At 43.3% G+C, this 25,762-nt stretch overlaps 4 protein-coding genes and 1 pseudogene across 8 annotated transcripts; 2 read left to right on the forward strand and 3 right to left on the reverse strand.

Annotated features, from left to right (window-relative positions):
- Positions 1–1,700: 1,700 nt before the first annotated feature.
- On the forward strand, positions 1,701–4,309 carry LOC115674344 (FCS-Like Zinc finger 10-like). Of its 2 annotated transcripts, none has more exons than XM_056310830.1 (3): positions 1,701–2,281; positions 2,616–3,650; positions 3,745–4,309. In XM_056310830.1, the coding sequence occupies exons 2-3, from the start codon at positions 2,668–2,670 to the stop codon at positions 3,893–3,895; spliced, it is 1,134 nt and encodes a 377-aa protein (XP_056166805.1). In that variant the 5' UTR covers positions 1,701–2,281; positions 2,616–2,667; the 3' UTR covers positions 3,896–4,309. The 2 variants fall into 2 exon arrangements, with proteins under 2 accessions (XP_056166805.1, XP_030452569.1); XM_030596709.2 differs by having other exon boundaries at positions 1,701–2,017.
- A 714-nt stretch (positions 4,310–5,023) lies between these two features.
- LOC115674342 (pentatricopeptide repeat-containing protein At2g29760, chloroplastic-like) lies at positions 5,024–7,634 on the reverse strand. The gene has a single exon (XM_030596702.2). The coding sequence runs from the start codon at positions 7,604–7,606 to the stop codon at positions 5,051–5,053; it is 2,556 nt and encodes an 851-aa protein (XP_030452562.1). The 5' UTR covers positions 7,607–7,634; the 3' UTR covers positions 5,024–5,050.
- A 1,597-nt stretch (positions 7,635–9,231) lies between these two features.
- LOC115674345 (probable E3 ubiquitin-protein ligase RZFP34) lies at positions 9,232–15,992 on the reverse strand. Of its 4 annotated transcripts, none has more exons than XM_030596711.2 (13): positions 13,550–13,683; positions 13,299–13,443; positions 12,827–13,082; positions 12,657–12,744; positions 11,712–11,771; positions 11,573–11,605; positions 11,393–11,470; positions 11,058–11,101; positions 10,602–10,642; positions 10,421–10,503; positions 10,113–10,204; positions 9,891–10,002; positions 9,232–9,737 (listed from the first exon to the last, which is right to left on the reverse strand). In XM_030596711.2, the coding sequence occupies exons 3-13, from the start codon at positions 13,033–13,035 to the stop codon at positions 9,627–9,629; spliced, it is 951 nt and encodes a 316-aa protein (XP_030452571.1). In that variant the 5' UTR covers positions 13,036–13,082; positions 13,299–13,443; positions 13,550–13,683; the 3' UTR covers positions 9,232–9,626. The 4 variants fall into 4 exon arrangements, with proteins under 4 accessions (XP_030452571.1, XP_056166806.1, XP_056166807.1 ...); XM_056310831.1 differs by having other exon boundaries at positions 12,827–12,999; positions 13,083–13,443; XM_056310832.1 differs by lacking the exons at positions 13,299–13,443; positions 13,550–13,683 and adding an exon at positions 15,753–15,992.
- A 2,555-nt stretch (positions 15,993–18,547) lies between these two features.
- On the reverse strand, positions 18,548–22,420 carry LOC115674427 (uncharacterized; annotated as a pseudogene).
- Positions 22,226–25,009, forward strand: LOC115674468 (extensin-1-like). The gene is made up of 3 exons (XM_030596858.1): positions 22,226–22,414; positions 23,826–24,810; positions 25,005–25,009. Exons 1-3 carry the CDS (start codon positions 22,226–22,228, stop codon positions 25,007–25,009), a joined length of 1,179 nt encoding a protein of 392 aa, XP_030452718.1.
- Positions 25,010–25,762: the final 753 nt, after the last annotated feature.

Consider the following 25,762-nt stretch of genomic DNA (forward strand, 5'->3'; position numbering starts at 1 on the left):
TTAACGAGCGTCTCGGAACGCTTGTTAACGGTACCCTTTCACATTAAGAAGTAGACGGAATGAATAAAGCTATGCTCGGATATAGGCAACTATAATACGATTCAGCTCGAGCCCGGTGTGGATTACTTGTCTTTGCCCGGCTTTATTTCTTGATTCAATGCGTGATTCGTGAAAGTCGGATTCGTGCGTGCGAAACGGAAAAGTCGATATGTCATCGGGACGAGGCATGCTAATTGGACACGGTGAAGAATCAGGGCACCCATTAACTCCTAAGTTGCTCACCTTGAGCTCTCCTTGAAAACCCAAAGAGAAGAAAAATGGAAAAGGAAAATTAGGGTGCACATGTAGAAATGTTAAAGCGAAAGCGGGGTCAAAATGGGAATAAGATGAAGATGTTTTTTCTTCAAAAGAATGCCATGGAATTGTAACTTTGAATACAAAAAGCTGGTGAACGTAGAGAATTACAAAAAAAAAAAAGTGAAAAAAAAAGCAATGTAAAATAAGCTTCGCACAAATTAGACACTCCAATACCAATGGCCAATATTGTAGAATATCTTAAACAATGTTGGGTTAGTCAAAACGATAAACATAATCACATCAAAGAACACAAGATCTTAGAGAAGATATTCTCGCGATTTCAATGTCAAAAGAAGCGCGTCACGAGGAAATTTTTTAATAATTCCAAATGACCTTCGCATGGATATTTATTGAATAAAAATCAACCACCCAAACATTGAAAAGTGAAAATCAGGAAGAAAATCACTCTCAACTGAACTTTTTGCTTGATCTTGCTTTAAGTAAATATTTCTTTTTTTTACTGGACTTTCGGTTTAATTATCATTATCGATCACAGGTTCTTCAAGACTTTTGGGGGTGAATCTCACCTGATATCAGGGGTGTGTAAAACGCGCCGTCTGGACCGGATCGGAATGGTCGGATTGGTCCGGTTCCCGATTCCAAGGGGGAACCGGACCGGACAGAACAGACTGCATATACTTTTTTCATTTATTATTTCTTCAAGAAAATTAGTTAAAGGTGAACTAAACTCACATACAACGCTTTTCCCTTATCGTCGTACCTCAATGACTTTTTACTCATCGTCGCTTCCGTCAATATATTGAGATTTGTCACTTTTTCTCGTTGTGATGGAAAAAAAAAAGTGATTGATTTTATTGGACCGGTCCAGTCTGCTCCTCAGTTCTCAAAATTGGGAACCGAACTAGTTCCCGGTGGTGAAACCGGATCGGACCGGAAACTGATCACTCTTACTTGATATGATCAGTACATAATTATCCATCCTGAAATTTATAAGCGGTCTGCTCATCGGTTCTCAAAATTGGAAATCGAACTGGACCGGAAACCGATCACTCTTACCTGATATGACCGGTAAATAATTATCCATCCTGAAATTTATCATCAATTTTACAGATTTAATAAAAAACAATCAAATCTTTTTCCAGCCCCCTCTCGGAAAAAAAAAAATCTCAGGTTTGGTTTGGTCAGGAGGCCGATTCTGACAGAAGAAAACAAGAAAGAGAGGGGGGAAAAGTGTGAAAAAACTACGAACAAATGTCCTTGGACGGATACACGGTCACTTTTGCTGTGTATTTATGTCTTTCCCCCACATCGTGCGACTCGTATAAAATACTACAAAGAGAGAAAGAGAGAGAGAGAGAGAGAGAGAGAGAGAGAGGGGCAGAGGGGGGCTTGTGGGTACTCCTGTGGAGACTGAAGAGTGCACCAGAAGCTCATTGAAGCTCTGATTTTGAGGCATATAAGAGAGAGAGAGAGAGAGAGAGAGAGAGAGAGAGGGGGGGAGAGGAGTGTTGTGCAAGCATCACACATTCATAGAAAGAGGCCTGGCCTCCTCCTCATCAAATTCACACATTTCAGCGTTGCATTGAGGGGTCTCTCTCTTCTGTGTGAGAGAAAGCACTGGAGAAAACAGCAGCAGGGTCGCTTTGAAGTTTCCAGAAAGGGAGAAAGACAGAGAGAGAGAGAGAAGAAAGACACCCAAGTGAGTTCATTTGATTCTCCATCCCCCCGACCCTTTTCTTCTCTTTTGAGCCGATTCCGTGGCTGGGCTTACTGACTCCGCTTTCTCTGACTCTTCTGATGCAAATTTTTGAGCTTTTGCTTTGTCTCGTCTTTCTGGGTCTGTTCGCTATTGTGGGTTTAAAGGGAATAAAATCACACCACGCACCGTGTTTCTCTCGAACTTCACAAACACTGTTTACTCGTCTCATCGGAGGTGCCATTCACGTCTTCTCCGGGGGGTTGTGTAAGCATTTCAAAGTTTGCTCCTTTTTCTGGTTTTTATACGGGTTGTTGACACGATCGAGTGCTTTGATAGTTATAGGAAGCGAGTGAGAACGACGATGAGGCGATTAATGATTATCTCGTTCGTGAGTGTTTTGTGCAAACACGCAATGTGCTTGTTCGCAGGCTGTGCTTGTTGCATCTGCAGAAATTTTAATTTTTGAATGGAACTTGATGATTCTTTGATCGCTTTTGTTCTGGGTAATGCAGCTAATAAATGGATTGTGGATTTTTAGAATACCCATTTCACTATTCATCGTTGAGATGTTCCTTGAAAATTTGTTCACCTGATGCAGGTGAGCTGCTTGCTTCTGTTTATTGGAAGGAAGCTTTTGAGATCTTGACACAATGCTGATGAAGAGGACTAGTTCAGTGCAGAAAGAAGTGGGTCAAACGACAAAATCGGATTCTGATTTGTACTCCGATCTTAAAAGGCAGAATTGTAGGAGCAATTCCCTTTTCAGCATCCCTGGTCTTTATGTGGGTTTGAATCCGAAGGGCTTAGCCGATGCTGATTCGGTTAGAAGCCCTACATCTCCTCTTGATTTTTTGCTGTTCCCACATCTGAGTAACCCCATGAGGTCCCCTCGATCGCCTTGTGTCGGGCAGCGAAAGAGTTGGGATTGTAGCAAAGTAGGCTTAAGCATTATAGATTCTCTCGATGACAATGGAAACTTATCAGGCCGGGCTCTCCAGTCATTTCATACTGGAAACATACTTTTTGGACCTAAGATCGGGGTCAAGAATCATAAATATGATTCCACTATCAGTTCCATTGAATCGCCGAAATCCCTGCCTAAAGATTACACATTCTCTCGTTATGCCCGTGCCAAATCTCCACTCCACTTGAGCAGCAGCATCAATGTTGTTTTTGAAATTGCAGATGGCCCTATAGAACCTGACCCTATGGGCAAAATCCGGTCTAGCTCACTGGATTCTTGCACAATAATGAGTTATCGTCCTCGAGTGATTAGAGAAAGTCCTAAATTGAGTAAGGTTTCGTGTACTAGTCTGACTTCAATCCCTCTGTCTGTTGAACCTGGCAGTGGGTTTGCTGATTCTCTTTCAGCGAGTGAGATAGAACTCTCTGAGGATTATACTTGCGTGATTTCACATGGTCCTGATTCTAAAACCACTCACATTTATGGTGACTGCATTTTAGAATGTCACCCGAATGAGTTGAGCAATTTTGGCAAGGAGATAGAGGAAGACACTGGGTTACCTCTAACGAAAAGCTCAGAAACTCCTTTGTATATTTGTGATGACTTCTTGAGCCTCTGTTACACGTGCAAGAAGCCATTGCCAGAGGGTGAAGATATCTACATTTATAGGTTTGTATAAATTGCACTTCCTCTCGTGGCCTCACTATTGTTTTACTGTACCTACGCTTGCTCATTATGTGTTCCTTGATTTGACTTCTTGCAGAGGCGAGAAAGCATTCTGTAGCGTGGAATGTCGTTCAAAGGAGATTTTGTCTGATGAGGTTGAAGAAGCTGTGGATGATTATGATAAGTCGCCAAAGTCCAAAAGCGGAGATGGGCTTTTTCAAAGTGGCTCTTTTCTCCCTTCGTATTAACCATTCATGTAGTCCCTGTGGCCACCATGCCCATGATTGCCGGAACAATCACTGAGGTAGATGCCCCAGATCGTCCGTCTACAAAAGAGCTGTTTTTGTGTGCATCAGTTAGCAGCCATGGATGATCAATTTTGTACATTTCTCTCTTCACCGAAAGGGATTCAGCTTTGATGGTCTTGGTGGTGGCAATTATCTGCTGCAGCTTTTTTTGGCTTTTTGGAAGAGACATGACCGTATTATATGCTATGATAACTCATATTATATCACATAATTGTTTTGCATGTGAAATGGGTGTTAGCTGATTTTTATGGCTCCCCATCTATATCCCCCACATTTTTCTTCCGGGGTAAACTTTTCCTGTAATAGCAGCCGACTAAAGTGCTTTTCAATTATAGTATCGAGTTGCTGTTGTAAGATCATGTCCTCTAAATTGGTCTTGTCGGGGGTGTCGATTACCGTCCACTATCTTTTGTTCCCTGATGTTGATGAAGAAGGCATACTGGACCTACCTATTTTATGTCAGGAATTCAAGCTCTGCAGCGATCTTTAGCCATGTGAAATGTGAATCATATGTTTCTGACTGTTGTTATTCTTATAACTATCTGCTTTTGCTTGAAGATCCCGTAGAAACCAGTGGAAATTGAGCGAAAGTTACCTTATCGTTGGTAATGAAAGCAAGTGAGGGTAACTTAAGAGTGCATGAGGAGAATTGAGAATTTACTTGTATCTTCTTCAAGGTAAATCTCATTTGGTTGCTAGAAAGTTCAGACGGTTGAGGAGCCGAGCCAGTTACGCGGCAGTGTATGTAAAGGAACCATTCTGGTGAAAATCTCCTAAATGGGTTTTTAACTTTTACTAATGCGAGTGCAGTGAGGTACTTCTTTGCACATCTGAAGCTAGTTCATGCTCGAAAGCTCATCTCATGATGAACATCCGAAGACCAATGGTGTTTTCTGTCTAGGTTGATGGATTTGGCCTACTAGGCTCATTGTCTGTTCCGACCCATTTGAGCAACCTGACCCAATTCATTTGATGAAATTGTCCTTGGTTACCTTCCAGGGTAACATATCATGACAGCAATTCTGTTTGCTTAATTTTCTGCAACAGAACAACAAGCAGACAGAAATGTAATTAACTTGAAAGTGGTACGTCAAATTACCAGTATTCTCTACAAGAACATTGTCCATCATTAAACCGATGGAATCTGTAATTGTCCCGCAGTATAATCTCTCTATCATAGGAAAGCGATACGAACTTCATGAAGGAATGACAATCTCCGCAAATCCGAAGGTTATTAACTATTCGGATGGTACTCTTCTCGCTGCTTATCAGCCCGAATGCCACTGCCAGCCTCTCACTGTGATGACTCGAAGTCTCATGTCGCTCTTTCTGTAATCTCCCCTCAATCTCACCTAGCATGGAATAGATTTCCGGCGATCGAGAGTTCGAGAAGTCCTCTGCTCTGAATTCATGGACGGTACCATTTTGTTCTATCGTGCTACAACCTGGATGCTTTCGAATCCCTAGCTCATGTAACTTTGTTCTGACCAAACTTGCATCATCCCACCTTCCAGCTCTTGCATACATCTTCGAAAGAAGAATATGAGCTGCATCGTTTGTAGGGTCGATCTCAATGAGACGCTTGTGTGCATACTCTGCTAGTTTGACATTTTGGTGGGTTTCGCAGGCTCTCATGAATGAGCTCCAAACAACGACATCTGCTTCCACCGGCATGGAACGAATAAGTTCTAGAGCCTCTTTCAAGTGCCCGAAACGACCAAGGAGATCGACCATGCACCCGTAATGCTGAACCCCGGGGTCAATTCTGTATTCATTTTTCATCTTGTGGAAGTACTTGTATCCTTCATCTACCAAACCCCCATGGCTACAAGCAGAAAGAAGAGCTATGAAAGTGACATAGTCAGGTCTCATTCCTGTGGCTTCCATCTTCACGAACAAGTCCACTGCCTTTTGCGCTTGTCCCTCCATGGCATATGCTCCTATCATCGCGGTCCATAGACATATATTTTTATCTGTTATGTTTGAAAACAAGTCTCTTGCTTTTTCAACACTTCCACATTTCCCATACATGTCTACCAAAGCAGTTCCCAGAATGTGATCCAATCGGATTTGGTTCTTTTGTATGTACAAATGGATCCAGGTGCCATGACTCAGTGCCCCAACGCTAGCACAGGCAGAGAGCATATTGGCTAAAGTGATCTTATCTGGTTTTATCTCCAAACTCTGCATCTGGTGGAACAGCTCAAACGACTCTCTAGCCGAGCGAGATCTAGTATAGCAACTGATCATAGTGTTCCAAGAAATCAAATCCTTCTCAGGGATCTCATCAAAGAAACCTCTTGCCTTGTCGACATCCCCGGCTCTGCAGAACCCATCCAACATCGAGTTCCAAGAGACAACGGTTTTATAAGGCAAGTGCTGAAATATGGAGAAGGCGTCATCCAACCGACCAAATTTGGCATACAAGCTAAGTAGAGAATTTCCTAGCATTCCTTCGACAGTCATTCCGTGTTTGACAATGAAGCTGTGGATGGATCTTCCAGTGTCATAACCATCCGTATTCATGCAAGCAGTGAGAGCAGTAACAAGTGCAACCTCATCAGGTGTCACATTATCAAGCATCATTTCAATAAACAACTCGAGACTTTCTGGATATCGGCCGGCTTGAACATAGGCCGATGTCATCGTCGTCCAAGAAATCAAGTTCCTCTCAGTCATCCTGTCAAACAACTTCTCAGCTTCATCCATTTGATCCGTTTTCGCATATCCACACAGCAATGTGGTCCACGAAACGACATCATTCTCAGCTTCGCTACCGCCCAAGACCTTACGTGCCTTCTCCATATTCCCACATTTTACGTACATATCAGCTAAACAGTTCAATAAAGTCCCCCCAATCTCCATATTCTTCTCATCAATGTACAAATGCATCTTCTCGCCCATCTCCAAATCCCTCATCTTCGCGCACGCCGAAACCAAGCTGACCATAGTGATCTCATCCGGCTCGACTCCATCGTCCATCATCCGCCCGAACAAATCCAACGACTCCCCAAACATCCCCATTCTAACGTAACAAGATATCATAGTATTCCAAGCTACCACATCTCTCTCACGAAACTCACCAAACAGCCGGCACACTTCCCGCAGCCTCCCAGCCTTCGCGTACACGCCCATCAAATTCTTCCTCAAAGAATCGCTAAATCCAAGCCCGGACTTCAGAACCCGCCCGTGGACTTCGCCGACGTCCTTAACCGCCGTAGTTCTCGAAGCGGCGCTTATCAAGAAGTGAAAAGTGGACATGTCCAACGCCACCCCTTCCTCGACCATACGACGATAGGAAACCAGCACATCCCCCGGCAAGCCGTCCCGGAGCTGCTCCTGGATGTAGTCGTTCCACGGCGCCGTCTCCGACAGGTGATGGGTTCCGCTCAGGACGCGGCGGCAGCGGCCGAGGAGGAGGCGGCGGCGGGGGGCGACGAGGGGGTGTCGGGTGAAGTTGGCGGTGATCAAGCGAGCGCGGATCGGCGCGAACTCCAGGATGCTCGGGCACGAGCTTATAAGGGAGATGAGGTTCCGCGATCTCGAGGAGGAGGAGGAGGCGATGGAGCTCCGAGGTTCGGCGGCCGGCGGTTGGGCTCGCGGGCGGAAAGGAGGAGGAGGGAGGACCGCGGCGGGACGAGCGACGGCCATTTGAATGACGGCCGCCGTCCCGACAGCTCCTGCTGCCTTTTCTCCCGTACGGGGGGGTGACGACGTCGGGACTCGGAAAAGAAAGAATGAATGGGGCTTTCTAGATAAGAAACGCGCGCGACATTTCTAGCTAGCGGATGGAACAGGAGCTCGTTTGGAAGTGATCATTCGATGGGAAGATAAGATGCACGTCTCTCACTTTTTTTCCCGATCAGAGACCGCTTTTCGTGTCTTCGTTTCCGTGCAAGTGTAATTTCGCACCTCGAGTATTGATTTTGGACGCCACTTTGCACCTGGGTTTTAGTTGCTATTATTTATCACGGCTTTATTTACATTCCGCACATGTTTCCGTGTAAATTTTTGAACTCGCCACCCGCTCGAAATCATCCAAACTCGATTCAACTCGAACCCTCGCTCACCTAAAATACCACCGCCATTCGTGCTTCCCTCTCTCCTCCTCTGGGTTCTCTGCCTTTTGCTCTACCACTCTGTCTCTCTCTCTGTCTGGCTCGCTGCCGGGACCATGGACGGCCACGACGACGGCAGATCTTATGGTAATATGGTCTCTTCATGATAGGGGTATTTTGTCAAGAGGTAGGAGAGTCTGTATTTTTTAAAAGGGATAATGACACAAACAGTCCATGAACTTTTGCCCAATGTGCAATTTGGTCCATGAACTTTTAATTTGTTTAATGTAGTCCCTGAACTTTAAGCTAATGTTCAATGTGGTCCCTGAATTTTTAATTTGTTCAATGTCATCCCTGAACTTTTGGAACATGTTCAATTTAGTCCCTGAACTATATGAAAATGTTCAATGTAGTCCCTGAACTTGAATTAATGGAAATGACTGTATTGAACATTTTCATATAGTTCAGGAATGACATTGAATAAATTAAAAGTTAAGGGACTACATTGCACATTAGATAAAAGTTTAGGGACTACATTGAACAAATTAAAAGTTCAAGGATCAAAATGCACATTGGGCCAAAGTTCAGGGATTATTTGTGTCATTTTCCCTTTTGAAAACAAAGGGGGGGGGGGGGTATGAAGATGGCATGCCAGGTAAAAAAGCAAGGAATGTTTTTAGAGTAGTATCTCCCTCGATGGAAACCATCTTGACTACACAATGCTTCGAAGTTTTTAAGAAGTGCTTTAAAACTCAAGCAAGCTTTCCTTAAAAAAAAAAAGCATGTCTCATTCTTCAGCCTAGTAATCGCGTTATCAAAGTGCTCATGGCTCGTCCACTGTAAGGTGCTCCATCCACAGACTGAGCCAATACCAATGAAACAAGGGAAGATACGACCTTGATTACCATCGGCCACTTAGCTACACAAACGCTAGTGCAGTCGGATCCTTGTTTTAGAAAATGGAGTTGAACCTCGACAGACTGACGACGACTACCATAGGCTGCTTTGACAAGTCGAGCGATGGGCACGAGGCCTCGGTCACAACATGTGGAACTCAGATGTACAAAACTTAAGCAGACGTCAGGAACCGCAACAGTCTGTTGAATCACAGAAAAATCAAGCAAAAAAAGAGATAACCTCCCCTGTCTCCGTTCTGTTTCTTGCAAGTGAAGGAAGGATCAGAAGTCAGACTCCTAAAGTAGTACTGGGACACGCGACTGGAATTTGTGAATGACCATTGAAAGAATAGTCAACATCGACGAAACGATCCATACAATAATTATTTTTGGGGAAACCCAATTCAAATGCAGCCCATCGAAATGGGATCGCCTTTAGCTATGACTGAAAGATCGAATAAACATCCGGTGCCCCAGATGCCAGCTTATTTGAAAAGGTACAAATCGCAGCAGAAGTGCTGCTCGCTCAGTGCAATTACCATGAATTTCCAACTCCTTTTGGGTACAGATATTGAGGGAAAAAGGGAACCGCCAACAAGCGCATTGGACTTGGAGAGAGCCATGATTCATCGAGTCGATGTTGGGATGCCACTTCAGGAATGCGCTGCGACTTCACATCCATCATAATTGTCCGGGGATAGTCCTTAGAGGGGAAGCTCAGCCTCTCGTCTGGCGAGTATTGTAGGACTTGCAGTTCAGGCACTTCTGAGCCACTACATGGAATTGCACCTGAGAGGTTTTCCCACAGTCGTTGCAAAGAATCCACACCTGTCATGCAGCAATCCGTATTTACACTCATGATATCAAAAATTAAAGAGCAAACGTTCCCACCAGAAAAGTAAGGACACACATGGACATGTAAGGCGAACACAAAGTATGATTTTCCCAGGGGATGATGATAAAGGGCGATAGATGATTTACCTTTTTATTCTGGTAAGGCTCTGGCATCGGTGTTGCAGCAATCTCCAAATCGAATTTCTCCCAGACCTTGGACATATCACAAATGGACTTCGAACAAAGGGGGCAAGCATATCTGCATTGTATTCATCATATGATAGAGCACATTCGTGAGAAGTCCAAAGAACAGCCAAGGGATTTCAGCGAAAGCTACATGAGCGAAAAATAGATATTTCGAGGGCTTACTGAAAATGATCTCTCATCTCCTTTAAGCAGTTCTGATGAATCGTGTGTCCACATGGCATAACAGTCACATCGTTCCTCGAGTCAAATAAATACTGCAAATCACCATTTGGTTACTCATTTAGCACCAAGAACAAAGGATGCCAAATCCCCATTTGCAAATCAGACTCAAGTAAATCTCCATGACAAGTGATACTGAAGTTTATCTTAGCTCACTATTATTTAGCCAATCAATTCTTACTTCAATCAGAAGATGAGAAAATGAAAACAGAAAAGAATCAGAATTATGCAGAAACAAATACGATTTTTACCTCAAAACAGACAGGGCAATCATGATGCATTGCTCCTTCTATACAAGGGTGGCTGTTCTTGAGCGAAATAGAATAACAGCAACCTTAAACATAAGTGAAGATGAAAATACAAATCAGTCTTCCCTTAACCACCCAATATGTAATATCAATCCAAGGCTGGCAATAGAAAAGGCTTACTTACCACACTTGTAGCAGTGAAAGAAATTTTCACTCCCTCCAATTCTGGACAGGAAAGTTAGAAAGCCCAATCAGAGAACCATAACAATAATGACCTCTCTAAAAGAAATACAATAAACTGGATAAAAGGAGGAGAACAATAATGTGAAAAGGAGAGGCAGAAATAAACAGCCAGGCGGCACATTATTGGGAATGGACAGGAAAAGAAATAAGCAATAGATTTGAACACATTCCAAACTCATAATGTCATCAAGTAGGGAGAAAATCTTTACTCATATTGACTTAAAAATTGACTCGGACAAAAAAAAAGGAACTTCAAAGTGAGGTGATAAAAGAAGCAGCGGCATGCTAATCCCAAATTTCATTTGCTAATCCATATGATAAGACCTTCGACAAGGAACTCTTAAGACATTACCGAACAACTAAAGGCTCAAAAAACAATCGAGGACATAAGCAATACCTGCATATTCCACATCCACTGCAGTGGTATTGCTTTTTAGATGTCTGCAATAAAAGAGAATCGTAAGCATGTAACAACAACGTAGTTTGACAGACGTACATTAATCTCATTTGACAATTATTCAAGCTACTATTAATGATGTACAAGGCCCCTGAACATGCAAGTGGATGCAGGACCAGACAGAATGTCCTTGTTTGTATGGTTGAACGCAAATTTTTAGTAGATTTATGGAGGAGGGAGCCACTGCACCACAAAATACTTGCAGGAAAGAGAATCGATCAAATCAAATAGAAAATTGAAAATAATATGTAACAGAGGGAAGATAAGCCACTTACATCATCGTCGAACAACTTGCACGTCGCACAAAAGTATTTCCCCATGCACACGCCACAGTTTATACAGAACTGCTGGACCTGCATTGGTTCCAGCTAACATATATATTGGAAATTCCCTCCCTCAAAATAAGATTATCCAAGCACGAAAACTAGGGGCAAGATTGAAGTTTTCATTCTCACCTGTTGTTCAGTGCCACAAAGGGAACATATCACCTGCAAAGTCGATAAGAATAAAGTTCAAAATATTAATCCAATGTTTAGTCCACAATGAAATTAATAATCCTGAACAAGATAATATCTACCGAGAGAGAGAATTTACCTGACTGACTTCATGGCGTGGCATGTCATGTCTATCTTTCTGATCCACATTGATACTATTCTGAAAATCAATATGCAGTTCAAAGTCAGATATACAAGTCGTGACAAAAAGAAAAATTAAATACACAGACAAGCTCACATTTGATATAAAACCAACTGGCCACTTCAAAGCTGCATATTGGTGACTATTTCTTAAGATAGCAAGCAGCACTCGTCACACTAAGACCAGAGACAGAAGTTCTAATCTCCAAGGAAGAAAACAGGAAAAAGCATAAGCTTTTGAACCTTTTGATCCTCTCCAATGCAAATAGTTCTATATATTTCCAGTACAGCAGTCACCAACTCTAGAGACACTTCCACAATTGCATAAATTAACTGTTTAGTTGATCTCTAGGTAAGATGTAGACACATTGACAATAACCAATGCTTAAACAAACCGAAAGGTCCAAAACTAGAAAACAGAGCAAAGGGAAAAGGCTCCTCATCTGAAAATGACAAGGTAACTATTGGATACAACCTAAATTGCAGGAATCAAGATATCAAAATCTAATTAAGAATAACTCCAATGCATGGCCATGGATGAACACTTATCCTAGATCCCTGTTAGCTAGACAAAGATTCAAAGAAGAAAATGGCTGAAAAACCAAAACTGACATTAAAGTAATTGCAAAGAGAAACCAAATTCTGCGCTGCCTAAAAAATTGTATACATTCTCACAAGCAAATCCTCATTCATTTTGCCGATTCTTTCATCTAGGTATATATAATCTGTGTCATTGATTTCGGAATTCTATATGGAAGAAGAAACAAAAGAAAATTAGCCTTTATCAGGTTTTGATACTTCAAAATAAATCATGCAGCTACCTAATCCTACAAGCAACTGGAAGCTGTAAAAACGTCAAACGTAATTCGAAAATCATAAAAAAAATATATAAGAGAAGGCTCACTTTTGCCTCGTTATGACAATGGCGACAATCATAGATTTCATTACAACACGGAGCTCTGATGCGGCACCTCCGCCGATAATGTGAACATCTGCAAACAAAGCACATAAAGTTAGCAGAACAACGGTATGAAAGCATCATCATTGATATCAAGAAACAGATTCAGAACATACCCAAAGAGTGAGCATCCTTTCTCAAGAAAATCATTCACTTTTCCAACATCTTCTAGAAAAACAGTGGGCATGCATTGCCCATCTAATTGTGGCGTGCATTTATCAGCTTTCTCACTATTCTTATCTTCACATATGACAGGCTCCAAGGTCTCCAAGTTCTTTGACTCAAATTTCTGATCCTCAGAATGCTCTACAGTTAGTTCCCCCATTATATATATTCCTCGGATCTTATATCTTCAAGAAGGTTGCCAGGTACCTGCATAAAGGAAGAATTTAGCAATACTCCAATAACATTAAGGCATGTCATTGACCCAATTAAGCCAGGCAGCGCCGTATAATATTATTGCTCTGCTCCTGGAAGAAGGATTGAAATCAGCTAGAAGAGAACACATCCAAAGAAAGTTTGATGGCTCCAATCAGCAACACTCCAAGAGATGCTCTCATGAAAGCTAGAGGTTAGAATCATCCATACAATATATACGCAGCAACGATGAATTCCAGAGCCTCCCACTTCAACGAATAACAAAGGCACTGTATCATTACTCCATTCCTCTTAGGAACCTGGGAGGCTGGGGCCAAATCCAATTATACTGAACACGATCAATGGACACGCCAACCTAATGTAAAGGCAATAAATCACGTGATCAATTGGTTCCTAAAAAATGAAAATTAGGGGAATATAGGAATATTTGTGGTGCGATTGTCCTTCGAGGACATCCCTACCTCAATCTGCAACTTTGCAGAAACTTTCCATCGAGGACAAAAATTTACTGAGTAACATTTCTTCCAATGTTGAATCATCAGCTTTCTTCCGTCATAATTTAGCTCATCTGACCACAATCTTCTCACTTTTCATCTAAAATGAGTGCCGCACCAATACAGAAAGGGGAAAAAAACCGGAAGAATGCTGGGAACAAAGTCAACCTCCTCAAGCAAGGAGCTTCTTGAAAAACCACCCAGATTACAGGATTGAATCTCCATGGATTTTGACATTGACATGCTCAAGAAGGTTTGGGAAGATGGAGTAGCACCTAATCACCAGGAACAATGCGAAGTTTGTCTAAATTCAGTACCCTAGCAAGAAAGGTTCATGAATACTTGACAACCTACATAGGCAATGAGAATGGCACACCCCGAACTGAAAGTTAAACTACCAGCAGATAGTAAGTCTATATAGTGATTTTTTGCTAGCCCAATAGTGGTGCAAGTTTACATATTGTTGGTGCCGAGCATTGAGAGATAATAAAGGAATGTAGACTCCTATCGTGCGGTCTCGGATTTTCCACCTACAGAATTCCACCTGGAGAATCTAATGAAAGGAGACAAACAGCTTCCATGTAATTCATCAAGGAATTTGTGGATCTCTAGAACAATCACTTTGTGCGGGTAAGCTTAACTTCCAGAAACTCCCCTCCATATAAGGGCGAACCCCCAACATCATGTGCATAATCATTGGCATGATGAAACTCCTTCAACATCGGCACGTTCTCCAAGTGCCTAATCTTTTAGCTACAAGGACAGGATGCTCTGCCTTCACTTTCAACCTTAGCTTTTAGTGGTTGGGATTTTTTGGAGCCAATTCCATCCAAGACAATGGAGGCAGAGGTTACTCCTGATCTAACTATCAACGCAAAAGTTCATTGACGCAGCGCCAGCAATACAAGTCCAACGTACAAGACATCCATAACCAGGGTATTACATTTTTAGCCTTAAAACTTGGAAAACACACCTCAATCTTATACAGTTCCAGAAACTACCAGCCTCTGGTGCACCCGGAAGAAAGTAAACTTCAACAAATAATACAAGCAACCATCTATTCTCATATCCCTTTTTCACAATTGTCTCAAGGATCTCTTCTTATCAATATTAACATAGTTCTAAATTTCTTTGGTAAGGTCAGGTAAGGAATATCCTATAGGAGCAAGTTTCACATCCTTTCCAACAAAACTTAAGATCAAATTGCCTCAATACGACAAAGCAGCATAAGATCACCTCTCCGGAGAATAACCTCTTCAAAGGTATCTCAGCGCAACCCCCAAACTTAACCAACTCATGAAGCAATTCGGTGGACCATATTAAAGAAAACTCCAATTTCAAATTGCTCTTTCAGAAATCTGTCTCACTAATCCCGAATAAATCATCTGCTCTACTTCAGTTGACGCAGTCTTAGCCTACGTGCCCTCAATGAAATCCTTTGATCAACTATAAACAGTAACAACATCAAACACAAGCGACACAATAAGGCATTAAACATTATCGTGTAATGTACACAATCAACGAGGAGATCATCCGGTCCTGATAACAGGGTCCTGACATCACCTGGTCCAGGGAAAAATTTGCAGATATCTAAAACAAATATTGCACCAAAAGTTGCACAAGAAAACAATAATCTTCTCCACAGAATTAAGGTACTATTATGAATTGCCCAAATGACCTTGGAGGCAACCAACATAAACTACAAATTTTCTCGAGCTCCGGCGATTTAACCAGCGGGCAGCAGTCACATTACCCAAGATGCCGTTATTCTCTCTCTTTAAATTGCATGATTCACATCACGCAATCATTACCCTAGAAACATCGTACCTGTTGGGGACTTGATCAGACCGAAGCAGCAAAACCCGAGAACCAAACATATGCCAAGAGCCCGCACGTTTGAAGGAACCGAAGAGAAAACCTAAGATCTACAACCACTGTTGCCCCTCTCCCCCGATCAAATTCTCCTAGACTAGACTAAAAACAAGGCTCGAGAAGGCGTCGGCTACGCGAACAAAGTCGAAAACCGCGGCAATCAGACAAAAGAGGAGGAAGAAGAAGATCGCGACCAAAGCGACCGAGCGAGCTAGCGATCCAAGCAAAAGCCAGCACAAAGCGAATTTCAGGGGGCGAGGCAAAAAAAAAAAAACGAAAAGCGCAACGAACTTCCAACCCGGACTCCTCTGATCGTGAACGGAGGAGGGAGCAGCAGCGGCGGCGGCGGCGGCGGCGGCGGCAGCTCAGCAAAGCTCCGATTAGCTTTCAGCTTCCTCTCACAAGACACGTCGGCCGCGTCGTCGTCGGCGGCGTCGCGAGAGCTCGCCGGAGGAGAAGTTGAAACCTAAGCGGAGCAAAAGTCGCCGGCGGATGGCGGAGGGAAGAGAGCGAGAGGGGTACGGTTTTGCTTCCCGAGAGAGATCGAAAGATGGCCATTTTATAGGTCGGCAAGCGACGGACAGCTGTATCGGCCAAAGGGCCACCGGCCGGCTTTCCGCGTTTTCTTTTCATTCAACAGTTCGCGCGCGCGAAATTACGTAAGCGCCCTTCTATTTGCCCCCCCCCCCCCCTGAAAATATCTGCGGTCGCGATCGCTCGAGAGAAAGGATCGGGCGGTCTCGTCCGGACGGCTGAGATCGGCGGGCCCCACGAGATGAAGCTTCGGGAACAATCCGGTCCGTCCGATCACGCCCTCCGGCGTGGGAACGGCGGTATACGATAGAAAGATCCGCGGGCAGCGGTGGTGGGGGTTGCTGACTCAGCTCCAGCTCAGTTGTCGGTAGGATTCGCAACGCGACGCGCCGACCTGCGCTGCCGTTGGGAGAACGTCGCGTCAGCGAGCGACACGTGTCGCGTCAATTCGGGGGGAAGATCGATGGAGATATTTTTTTGCTTTGGACGAAAACGCCGGGGGACAGTGACGTGGACGGTCGTCGTCAGAGTCCGATTAGATTAGGCATTTGTCGATTACGATGATTTTGGTCGCGTTAATGTCTTTGGTCGGTCGAGAAAACAATCCATTATATGAGTTTTTGTAATTGGAAGTGGCATTGATTGCTGCAATCGATGCTTTGGAAGTTCAAATATTTTAAATTGAAATATAGTTAACGAGTATCGGGACAATTGTTAGTACGTTTTGATTTGGAGATAAAGGTACGGCGACCGACGTGAAGTGGATTATGCTTATCATTTAATTTGGTCGGTCCCTAATACATATTATTAAATTCGCTAAGTATATAATTGAAGGATTCGATTGGGGCTTCCATGGAGTTGATTTCTCTATAGGTAGAGTTGAAAGCGAATATTTCTCGTATAAAAGTCGAATAACTAATGAGACCGGAAAATGCATAAACAAGCTCGTTTCTTTTGGTGAAAATAGCAAATGAACTAAATGCTGAAGAGACCCGAAACTTAATCGAAAACAAAGAGTCCATCAGTAATTTATCTGTTTCGATTGGTTACGGTGGGCTCAAAAAAGCGAATGATACAATCGTGAATCGGAAGATCAGTCCCCAATGAAGCTGTTCTTGTCAGTATTATAGATATATTGTATGCTCGATTCATTTGAAATCACTCTACCTTCAATTGATTTGTTACATCATGTGTCATTGCCACGTGTTGTAATTCTCCCGTGAAATAGTTCACTATTGCGTACAGAAAAAGTAATTCTACCTCCCTAGCTGGAACTTCAAAATCAAACTCCTAAGAAAGGTTGAGATCCCACCACATCCATGACAAATTATTAACATTTCCAGCAACCACAGATGGTTCTGCAGCCATCAATCAAAACTAATCAGCGGAGCCGCAGCAAGAAGCTGAAGCCACCTGCCTTTGTACGAATCGACTCAATGAAATCGACTCACTTCAACATTTTTAGCTGCCGACTTCAAGTGGTGCCTGAATGTTGCATCGAGCCGAGCGCAAAGAGATTAAGTTAGAGACGATGCTCGCGTCGTGAACAAGGATGTGCAATCTCCTCAACTGTCCGCCGGCCAGATTGGTGAACAGGGATCGAGCCCCAGAGGTTCTGCAGTCCAAGGGGATCGCTAGACCTGAAAAAAATAAACCGAAGAACAAACATACGACAAGCCTTACTCACCAAGACAGAGATAATGAAAGAAACCAACAATCTGTCAAAAACTTATGAGCAGGTAAAACTAGATATTTGACTCCATACCTGCTCAAGCGAAGTATCTGAGATTCTGAACCATAGTGATAATGCCTTAAAGCTCTCCCATGCTTAGGCCATGGTATCTCTCTTGGGTCTGCTAGATAGCAGAATATAGGCCTTGCCATCATGGGCTTATTGGCAACCTTGCCCACATGAATGAAAATGCTTTGATTCAAGCAGGAATAACACATCTGGTTTTCCCTGGTTGCAAAAGTTAAGGAGTTGGAAAAAGCTGAATATAGTCAGTCAGCGGCGAGTTCGCTTCAGCAGATAGAGGTTGCAGCAGCCCACTATTGGACAACGCTTCCAAGCCTTTAATTTCCTGACGCAATCGGGTTGCACGTAAAATGGCATGATCAAGAACAATAGGATCATCTGGGGGTTTCTGGAGAAGAGAAAGCAGAGCCTGCCTATAACCTTGGGAAGCTAATGATGTTCCCGCAACCTGACGAGTTCTACACAAGATCGCCACCTTGATGACGTGTTTGCATATATTTCCACACTTTGACCAGGAGCAATCACATAGGGAGAACTCTGAACCTGGATTCCACACTGTGTATACTGAACTTCTGTCTTCAGAGAGAACTTTTGCAAGCAGGAGATTTCGCTCATCCAATATCACGTCAACATCCGGAATGTTGAGGGCCTGATGCCAAGCATTACTTGTGAAACTCCGGTCCCTAACATTCTCAAAATACCCAGTCTCTAGAGAATATTGATCCAACCAGAATAAAGAGTGATATTCAGTTGCCAACATGTGGATCAACCAATCGATTCTTGGCCATAAGTTGCAATATTGATTGTCTAAAAGCTTAAACTTTGATCTCAGGTGGTAAGACTCAATTGCAGCCAGGGGTTCAGGACCAGCAGTTGGCAAAGACTTCACACTATTAATCAAAGCATCTGCAAGATAAAAGAGGCATCAAAGTTCTGAGCAACTATACCTTTCAAAGCCATCGACAAATCACCATTCAAGGAGGACAATTTTAGATTTCAGATTTGCTTAACAATACCTATACGGGGTAACCACCGCTCTCTGAAGTACTCCATAAAGGCACATTGGTCAACATATACTTGCATGAACTCTTCAACTGCATTTATTCCCGTGCAGTACAAGATGGAGCCTAAGAGCCTAAACATCTCTCTTTGTACACCAGAGTCGCAGCTTCGTTTTAGAAGGTTTCTTATCCAAGCACGACGAACACGCCAGAGGCATAATAGTACTCGGCATTGAAATGCCTCTCTGAAAAATAGGATGAGCTCAACATTCATATCGTCACTTCTCTGCTTCTTCCCTAATAGCTCAAGGAAATTATAACATGGTTTACCTTATAAGAGAGACCTTGAAGGAACAATCATCCACTAGAAAGGAATTCAATTGCCATGTAGGATCCCTTGTGTAGATCCTTTTTGCTAGGGGACCAATCCATTTGTGAATACCTTGACAGATGAGGGAGGAGGAAATGATCCAGGCAACTGGAATGGCATTATGGGAGGTGTCGAAAGCAAGCAAGGTGCATAAGGGATACTGTTGAGAAAATACATCATAACTCAAACAGATTCGGATACCATCCAGTCTAAAGGAAACAGGTCAGCAGTTATAAATACTAAAAATTTTCGTGCTAATGTCAGAGGCAATCCTAACACCTGAATTAAGTCAGTAATTGTCATAAGCACAGGCACAGAATCCAGAAACTAAATCATGGCATTACTATGCTACTTACTAATGGAATATAAAAGCAATACCAGAAACCTACAGTCAAGCCCACAATCATCCCACTTCTTATCAACTACTATTCCATTAGGGAAAAGATGATTACCTCACCTCTAGCGACACTTTCATTCTCTCACATTCCTAAAATTTACCTTGAACAACAGTATTAACCAGACACATGCATATATCCCGACGATTATCATGCTCACAGTGCTCTCTATCCTCGGGTAACATGTTTGATATCAATTTAAATTTTCAAATAGTTGTGACTATCTTTCCTTTTCCTTCATGTGGGTGGTTGGTTGATGGGGGAAAGAGAGGGTACCTTCAGCTTGTTCCTGCCGAAGGACGAATGCATAGCAATGGAACCGTTCTGCCCATGACGCAGCATCTGTTCCAGCTGCCAATTTGTCTGTATACCCATTATAAAAGGTTCTGTATCAGTGTATTCTTGATAAAAGAAGACGTACTTCTGATGACGTTGCACCCATATCTTTACGCTGCATTCATCATTCTCATCCAACTCATGTGAAGAACTGTGAACAAGCCTTTCCATATTACGAACATCGTTCCTACTGAGAAAATCATCACGGTTGAGAGGCCTCCCATGCCTCTGCACCAGCTCCATGTGGTGCTTCATTATATCATCTATAGGTATTGCAACGTAAAGCATAGCCATCACTCGCTGGCGTAGCTCTTCTGAAATTCGGGGAGCATACATAGCTCTGGTGCCAACAGCATGGCGATCAAGTATCCCATGACATGGTGCACCGGTTTTATCAACATGCTTTCGCTGATTATAGATAATTAGAGCAATCAAGGGTCGGATGTATAGACGCTTTACCGTGAAGTGGCAAACACAGCCCCTCATCATGTGACGTCTTCCAGGCCTGCTCCCCTTCCCTGATACAGGCTTCATGCTCGAAGTGTCACCAACACCAGACTCATTGTCTCGGTAGTCTTCAGGACCATAAGAACACCAATATCTACAGCAGGCAAGAATAAATTCTTGAGTTTCAAGTTATTGAATGACAAAGATAAAGCTACTTCCTTGTCTAAACCAAGGAAAATATATCGTTATCTCTGCTAATAAGATTGAGCAAAACTGGAATGCAATTGTAAGTAGCAGATTACATTTTTCTTTCCCATACGTTCAAGGTTCATCAAGACTACTTTTTTCTTTTAATGTTAGGCAGGATATCCGTCTCATGAATGCAGTATTATTTTCAACATGCAGACTCCATAATTGAGCTGGACTTGAACTAAAAGAGCAACTTATATAGAGCAAATGGCACTAAAGCAATAGAGAGCCACGATTATAATGTGACGCACAGGGTGTATTCAAGATAGCCATCTACCCTTGGTTTACTGGTGCTCCCCTCACGTCTTCTCCTTCTTGACTCAATACGAAAACTAGCAGGGCAGTCCGCATTACTAGATTCTCCTTTGACAAAGTCTTCAACCCTGGCAAAAGGTATAAGAGCAACATCATCACCACCTTGGCGACCACCCACTATTTTCACCCACTTCAATTGAGAGGCAGAAAACTCTGCACAAGGAGGATCTTGAACCGGATGATTAAGAATATCCTCCATTCTAGCTGCCTACAATATGAAGCACATAAACTTTATAAGACTAACGATAAAAAGGTGATGAGCAAGATATCAAGAAATAGTTTAAGAATGCCAAAGCCATTGTTTAACAATTCATTTAGGACACCTAAGCAAGGGCAACACGGCATCATGAATCTCTCAACCATGTGCCGGTTTCAATCCCTGACGTTCGGTTGTTAATAAATGGACCATCTGTTGTGGAGACACAAGAAAAACCTAGAAAGCATTTTTTTTTGTGTGCAAAATTACACTTCAACAAGCCCATTAACAGAATGCCGCACAACCTGACAAGCAGACAAGAAAACCACGTAAAGAGAAACCAGACACAAACTTCAAGGATCCCAACAAGGAAAGTGAAAGCAAAATGAGTCGAGATCTTCCACGTCAAAAACAGCGAGAAGAAAGCAATTGGACCAGCCATTGGGCTAGGACCTATTTCTGCTAGAGGGCCTAACACCCCAAACTAATGAAATACTCAAGGAATCGAGTGATCATTTTCTTCACAATGTGAGACGAGAAGATCTTGATTTCACTTCTTTTTCCCACCCTAATCGCAGCAGCAGCAAATAGTTCTCCGTTACAAAACAAGCGCATCATCCAAACGCCGGCAACTGTGAGAAGCAACACTTCGAACTCAATCAACAGGTCTTCATGACCCATCAAACGAAAGCAATTTCACCAACCACTGGGCTAGGACCTATTTCTGCTGGCGGGCCTAACGCCCCAAACCAACGAAACAATCGAGGAATCGGGTGATCATTCTCTTCACCCATGTGAGACAGGAAGATCTTGATTTCAATCCTTTCCCACCCTAATCGCCGCAGCAGCAGCAGCAAATATTTCCCCGTTACTAAACAAACCCATCATTCAAAATGACGGCAATCGCGAGAAGCAGTAAGACTTCGAACTCAATCAACAGGGTTCCCATGACCCATCACCTCAAACGAGCGATTCAATCCGCACGAACACCCAACCAAAGCATTAGCCGAAATCGCAAAAAGTACCTTAGCCTCGCGGCCCTTCATCTTCCCACCTCCGCTTCGTATTCGATTCGGTGTCGCGTGGAGCCGCTCCTATAATGCGTGCAGATAATGAGCCACACCAGCGGATGACGATCGTCTAACGACGCTCCCGAAGCATCGGCAAGAGAGATGGAACTCGATTCTCTGCGGAGAAACTCGAGGACCCAGAAATGGATGAGGGTAGCTCTCGAGCTTTCGATGGAGTTTCGGGGTTGTTTCACGTCGCAGATGGAAGCGAAGATGAAGATCGCGATGAAGGAGATGAAAAGCGGCGAGACGAGGAAGAAGAAGAAGACAGGCTGCACGGATGGTGGTGTTGTAAAATTTGAAGTTTTGGAAATTGTTGTTTCCTTTGTTTTTTTTTTGGCCTTTTTCGGAATAACTCTAGCCCTATAATCGAAAAATGGTAAAAATACCATAAAAAATTCTAAATTATGTCGATTGCGATGCCAATATCTTATTTTTTTCATCAATAAAATTCTAAACTTATATTAGTGTAACAAAAGTACTCATGTTCACAACAAAAAAGCTCCTATTTTGTCTCACTAGTTAAAATTTTGGAATATTTGTTACACGAAAACAAAAGTGAGACATAGATTAATTTTTTGTGACACAATAAAAAGTTTTGAGATATTATTGTCACATTGAGTCTAGTTTAGAGTTTTTTGTGATATTAATTCTTAAAAAATTGATATATAAATTGGTATGTCGAATGCTTCCATGTTAAATAAGATCTGCTTATTTAAACTTGAAGCCAATAATTATGCATTTACTGTTCAACACACATCATATAGTTTGTGTCGGTGCAAAGAGTAATGATTTATTTTAGTAATCACGGGAAAAAAATTGCTTTTTGAATTTGTGTTTATAGCTTTATCTTAGTATACCTGACATCGCTCTTTTATTCTTTTAACAAAACGATTCAAGAACGTAACCAGATAAATTGAGGGTTTTTGAGAGGAAGTTGTCCATTAGACCAATATCTTAATTGAATCAATTGGAATTTCAAGGATGAAATTACGTAACGGAGGAAAGTGCAAAGATCGATAGTGATCGCGTATGAAAAATTCATTTAAGATTCTATAATCATGAATACGGTAGAGTCACACTGATATCCTCATTGATTATGGTAGTCACGTGGTTCAATATACACACACAATGATCATGCAAGCATACTAAGGCTCTATTTTTATTTCGCGAAAAATAAATAATTTCCTAAAGATGATTGTTTTTATTATTTTCAAGAATGAATAAACGAAAATATTTTCATCGTCTAGGAAAATGTTTAGACATAATTTATTTTTCATAATAAAAATATTTTTCCATCAACTAAATATTTCAAATAACATAAATGATTATTTTTTAGATACGAAATCATTATTTTTTCGTGAAACTAATTGAGCATAATTTTTGTTTGACATTGCTCGGAGTGAAGAGTTGGAGGACGCAGAGGCCCATCAGTGTTCTTTTGACTACGATCAAGTGGCCCAAGGACAATGGTCTCTAAAGCTGCGAATGATAACCATTCTGTTTCTCTATTTTTGTTCTAGAAATAGGTTTGGAATATAAATCCGTTTAGTGATATAATTTTATTTTCTATTTCTTAAACAAATTTTTGTTCTAGAAATAGGTTTGGAATAGAAATCATAAGTTAAAATTTTCTACTTTTATATTTCTGGAATAGAAATGAGAAGTTAAAATTCTTCTCATCGCTTGCCTTTGCTACTAGTCGGTCGCCCACCTGCTGCCCATCGCCGCCCACTTGCTGGCTGCCACCTCCCGCCATTTGCTGTTTCCGGCTGTAGGCTGCTGCCTGCCGTCCATCGGCCACCGTCTCATCTTGCCGCCCACCTCCCACCGCAGCCCGCCTCCCATCGCCGGCCACCGTCTCCCGCCGCCGACCGTCCTCCTCCCGCCGTCCACCAACCACCGTCTCCCGCTGCCGGCCGCCCTCCTCTTGTCGCCGCTCGCCTCTCCCCATTTGCCGTCTCTGGTCGCCGTCGTCCACCGGCTACTGTCTCCCGCTGCCGGCAGCCTTCCTCTAGTCACCGCTTGCCTCCCGCCATTCGCCGTCTCTCGCCGCTGTCGTCGACCAGCCACCGTCTCCAGCCGCCGGCAGCCCTCCTCTCGTCACCGCTTGCCTCTCGCCATTCGCCGTCTCTCGCCGCTGTCGTCGACCAGCCACCGTCTCCAGCCGCCGGCAGCCCTCCTCTCGTCGCCGCTTGCCTCCCGCCATTCGCCTTCTCTCGCCGCCACCGTCCACCTACCACCGTCTCCCGCCGCCGGCCGCCCTCCTCTCGTCGCTGCTTGCCTCCCGCCATTCGCCGTCTCTCGCCGCCGCCATCCACCAGCCACCGTCTCCCGCCGCCAGCCGCCCTCCTCTCGTCGTTGCTTGCCTCCCGCCATTCGCCGTCTCTCGCCGCCGCCGTCCACCAGCCATCGTCTCCTGCCGCCGGCTGCCCTCTCCCGCTGCTGCCCGTCTCCGGCCATCGCCCACCTCCCACCGCCAGCTGTTGCCCGCCGTCCATCGCCGCCGGCCGCCCTCCTCCCACCGCCGCTCGTCTCCCCCCGCCGATCATCGTGGGTCGCCGCCCGCCAACCACCGCCCACCGTCTCCCACCTTTGGTCGCCCTACTCCCATCACCGGCCGCCTCCAGCCGCCTTCCTCTGCACTGGCCGCGTCGCCGTCCATCGCCCGTTGCCGCCATCCGCCTGTTGTCCACTCCCTGGCCACCCGAGAGGGAGAAATTTTTGTGCCGTTATTAAACAAATTTTTATTTTGAAAATAGAAATTTTGTGTTGTTATCAAATGTGTTTTTTTGCTCAGAAACTCATCTAGGAACATAAATAGAAAAATCAATTTCTAGCCAAAAATCAATTTCTGAAACAGAATGGTTGTCATTTGCAGCCTAAATGGGCCTAAATGGGCCTAAATGCCCATCAGTGTTTTTACACTCCTGATTTTTCCATTTCTTTTATTCTTTTCGAATTTCTTACAACTTCCAACCTCTGGCTTTTATTCGGCACGAACATTTCTAATTGATACGGTTATTTATTATAGAGCCATTTAGAAGTTATCCTCATTGTCTTTTTTCGGAAGTACGCAGGTTTGTTTAAGTTTTTTCAATTTCAAAATTTTAAGAGAGAACACGAGGAGCAATTTCTAAAAGTTGCAGCGAACGAGCATGCGATTTTTATCTCGGCGTTCCATCATTGCTACCAATTAAGGCGGTGGTTGGCGCAAGGACTTGCCCGCTGCCGCCTGTGAGTATGCAAATCTATTCAGATCATTACAGAAATACCATCGCACGGTAACTTATTGGTTAGTCTAGACCCGATTCACGAGCGGGGCAGATCCAAGACCAAATTACGAAATCATTTCATGACGAGTGCAATTGCTCGTCAGATTCGCTATTTATTTTAATACAAAGGTCTTTTTTACTCACGTATACGTTTGCACCCGAATGATTACTTGATGAGACAAGACAAGCTGTATTTTCATGTAAATGAGGTGGTTGGCTTCTCCAAAAGCGTGATGTTAACAAAGAATCTTCTAAGGCAATCTTTTGTGCGCATCGTTGACAATGAACTCGGGCGCTCTTTATCAAAGCAAAGAGGGCAACAGACTGGAACTTGAGTTAATGATAATTGCAACGAACATAATTC

This window comes from Syzygium oleosum, unplaced genomic scaffold (assembly GCF_021117445.2).
Source record: "Syzygium oleosum isolate NSW1041296 unplaced genomic scaffold, Sole_v2.1 Sole_v2.04, whole genome shotgun sequence".
Classification (NCBI taxonomy): domain Eukaryota; kingdom Viridiplantae; phylum Streptophyta; class Magnoliopsida; order Myrtales; family Myrtaceae; genus Syzygium; species Syzygium oleosum.